Below are 3,624 nucleotides of genomic sequence, written 5' to 3'. Positions count from 1 at the left end.
TTTCAGAAATCTTTTGTTGAAGTTTATTGAAATTAAGATTTAGTTACCAGTTTTAATGGTACCATTTTCAAGAAGCAAGTTCAAGAGATAATTTGTTCTTGGAAGCCAGATGGCATAGAAATGGTTTAGCTGTTCTTGGGGAAGAAAAAAAGTACACTTACATTAAAAGCTAAGTTACTGGATTATTTCATTGAGACAGTAATGTATAAAATTTAATTAAAAAATAACTTCTTAGTTAACATGAAGTAAATCAATGAATAAAACTTAGCGAGTATGAGGTTTAGTATCAAAATAGGTATTGAAAAGAATCAGTAAAGTTCTTTTATAAGAATAAGGTCTAGAGACATTTAATATTTTTGACCTTGTAAAACACAAATGGATATTTAGGGTGATTCTGAAAACCCGCTCCTTCATTATTTTAACACCACAGTTCTCCATTGAGACCAAGTTACCCATGCTGTGTTGATGCTTACCCTAGAAAGAAATGAATTTGCTAATTTTTTTCACTTCCCAGGCCAGCTAGAGTTACTGTGGCCTGTGGTTGACTCTGTCAGTGCATAAATATTGTGTGAAATCATCAAGTAGTACAATTTGTTTTTAAATGACATATTTAACTTCTTGTTAAAATTAATACAAGCAAAGAAGCCACCAGTGCTTCCCCACCCTCTTCCTTTTATTGTCATCAAACAGTTTTGTAGGAACTTTCAGCAAGATACCAATCCAGCTATAATTAAAATGTGAAATACAGGAAATAAGCTTTGGTACCTGCCATTAAAAGGTAAATCAGTAGTTTTAATACTTTGTTACAATGTCATTTTGTTTCACTGTAGCTCTGTTTTAGTAGATCTGCACATGTATTTGGTTAATCTCACAGTTCTGTTTCTTTTTGATATTTGCCATAAGTAGAAAGCATTAAAATATTTCATTATTATTTACTTAAATGAACAATAGATAGTTACATGCTTGATCACTATGCAGGTACCCAAGACATTCTGATTTAAGACAGCTTAACGAAAAATAAGTAAATAGCAACAGCATTCTGTCTTTATTTATAGTGTGTGGAAGATCGCTGTTTCGTTTTAGGTATAAGAGTCTCTCATCAGCAGGAACACCCGTAGAAGGACATCATTAGCGATAGAATTTACATACCGTTAGCTCACAGTAATTGAATAGCAGCAGGGCTCTGTAGTACAGAGCTGGCTGGGCACATTGTTTGGGATGCCTTTGATGTTGCTGCGGTTATCCGAAGCTTGCTGGCTGCATGCTTGTTGCTTTGTTCTGAGACAGGTAATTACTTGATAAAATGAAGTGCATCGCTGTGAACAATTGACCCTTTGGAACAATCCAGGCTGGTCAGCAATCTAAAACCACACTTTAAAGCCATCATTATAGCTTCAAACTTAAGAGTTTCCAAGGTGCAAACAAAGGTGTTGTCTTCCTTTAGTACAAGTCGAGTGCCATTTTCAGACTTTATGAAGTATTTAAATTGAATGATATTAGATGATACTGAAAACTCCTCTGGAAATCCATCCAGCCTGCTTTTGGACACCAGAACAATGCGAGATTTTATTTTTGATATGAAATCAGGAGCATTACAGAAGATTCTCAGTCCTTGGGAGCGATCATGGTTATCTGTTATTTCCAAGAAAGTAGTCTCTCTGGATGTTAGCTGTTCCTTTTCCCACCTGGATTTCACTTCTTCTGCCAGTCCTTTGAGTTGAAAGAATTCTGCTTCTTGTGCGAGAAGTTGATTTTCTCGAAACCCTTCAGGCAGCAGAAGTTCTCCATTTCGTAGGAAGTTTAGGACATGCCTGAAGAGGAGCCCATCCCTGTCTATGAAATAATGACCATCGGCATCAAATGGACAGAGGATTTTTCCATTTACTATACCTTCAAGGAAAGTGTCAGGGTACTTGGTCAGTGTTTGTTTCTGAGTAATGTATAAATATCCACCAACGTTGAGGGTCGTCAGTGTGGATTTGCAGTTCCTCCCTTGGTCGGCGTCTTCTGTGCTGTTGTGCTTCCCTTCATACTCCTTTTCTTTTTCTCTTCTGTTTATTTTACGCTCCATTTTTGAAGATGCTGTTGCAGCTTGTTCCTCTTGGCTTTGAGATTTTTTAAAAAGAAACACTACCACCCAAAGAAGCCTTTATTCAGCTCCAGCCTGCTGATGGAATGGAAACACTGGCAGCATCGCCTGCGCTGTCAGCTGGGTTTTGCAGTAGGTGGCGTGTCAGCTATGTATGCAGGAGCTTTCTGGAGTAAGACAGGAAAAAGATCATTAGCATTTAACTGTATCAGGGAAGGGAGTCCTTGTGAAAGGATAGATTACTGGAAGTAATGAAAATTATTCAGAATAAATTACATTTGTTTTCTTGGTTAAGCAGTTAAGATTGTTTAATTCTCCAGTAAAATCCATATCTAAATACCTTTTAAATTATTATTTAGTGAAGCAGGCTTACTATTGAACAATACTATCATCTTTTGGAAAAATAATGTATATTGAATTAGTATCATTTTTTTCAAAAAGTAAATCACAGATAGATCACCCAAGGAGAAAGGAACTAGTGGCACAAGATTTCTCTCCTGTGAAAAAATTGCAGACTTCACAGTGGTCTAGTCATTTTTGAGACCCAAATAAGAATATTTAACCTGATACAGCATTTGAACTTAATTGGATTTGCATGTGACTGTGACTTGGGAGTCTTTAGTAAATGAGAAAAAGATTTCTTAATGTTCTTTAACAAAAGGTCCTTTTATTACTTTTTTTTAACCCTAAAGGTAAAAAATCAAGCAGGAAGGATTTACAGTAATCATTTACATACATATATGTATGTATGTTTTTTTTTTTTGCTCAAGTTTTCCTATGGAAAATTCATAAACTTGAGCATTCTTGTTTTACCCTAAACCTGCTTCATTGCTAAACAAAGACTTGGACTGTTAGAGAAAATACTGTAACTGTGTGTGTTGGAAGAGAAGAGAGAGAGGGAGATTCAGAATACAGAGTGTAGAATAGGGTCTTGGGTAAGTTACAGTTAGCTTTTTTGTGTATGTTCTCAAATGCTGGTAAAGGACCAAAACCTTAAAACAAAACAAAAAATCCTGAGAGCTGAAACAATGTGAGTGTGATGTTTTTCCCTTTCTTTTTCTCCTCCTTCTTCTGTAACTTGCCTTCCACAGCATTTTAGAGATCTGAGCTTTCACTCCTACAATTTAAAGGCCCAGTGGTAAGAAAGATGAATGCCTTCTCCAGCACACTGTTATTAGACTGGTCTGTTGGCTAAAGTATCCTAAGTAACTACATTGTTCTTTGCATTAGACGTCACATCTCATGTTAAATTGGTTTATACTTCTGTGATATCAAAAGTAGTTTTTAATTATTCAACTGCATGTTGGTAGAAATTTTGGAGCAGCTTTTTCTGAAAATGCTTACCTTTTCTTTAAACAATGTTAACTTTTCTTCAATTATAAAAAGTGATGCCCCAATAGGAGCTCTGGTGGTGTAGTGCCTAAGGCATTTGACTACTAACCAGAAGCCTGGCGGTTCAAACCCACCAGCCATTCCTCGGAAGGAAGATTGGACAGTTCTACTTCTGTAGTGATACCGCCTCGGAAACCTAAGGA

The 3,624-nt window shown here is 36.3% G+C and overlaps 1 protein-coding gene across 1 annotated transcript; it reads right to left on the bottom strand.

Annotated features, from left to right (window-relative positions):
• Positions 1 to 1,291: 1,291 nt before the first annotated feature.
• On the bottom strand, positions 1,292 to 2,071 carry LOC103213549 (BTB/POZ domain-containing protein KCTD4). Its single transcript, XM_007959296.2, has one exon. It carries the CDS (start codon positions 2,069 to 2,071, stop codon positions 1,292 to 1,294), a length of 780 nt encoding a protein of 259 aa, XP_007957487.1.
• Positions 2,072 to 3,624: the final 1,553 nt, after the last annotated feature.

Source organism: Orycteropus afer, unplaced genomic scaffold, assembly GCF_000298275.1.
Source record: "Orycteropus afer afer isolate SDZICR_OR568_19922 unplaced genomic scaffold, OryAfe1.0 scaffold06540, whole genome shotgun sequence".
In the NCBI taxonomy this organism is placed as follows: domain Eukaryota; kingdom Metazoa; phylum Chordata; class Mammalia; order Tubulidentata; family Orycteropodidae; genus Orycteropus; species Orycteropus afer.
The sequence above is the reverse complement of the archived record's forward strand: the minus strand, read 5'-3'. Positions and strand labels throughout refer to the sequence as shown.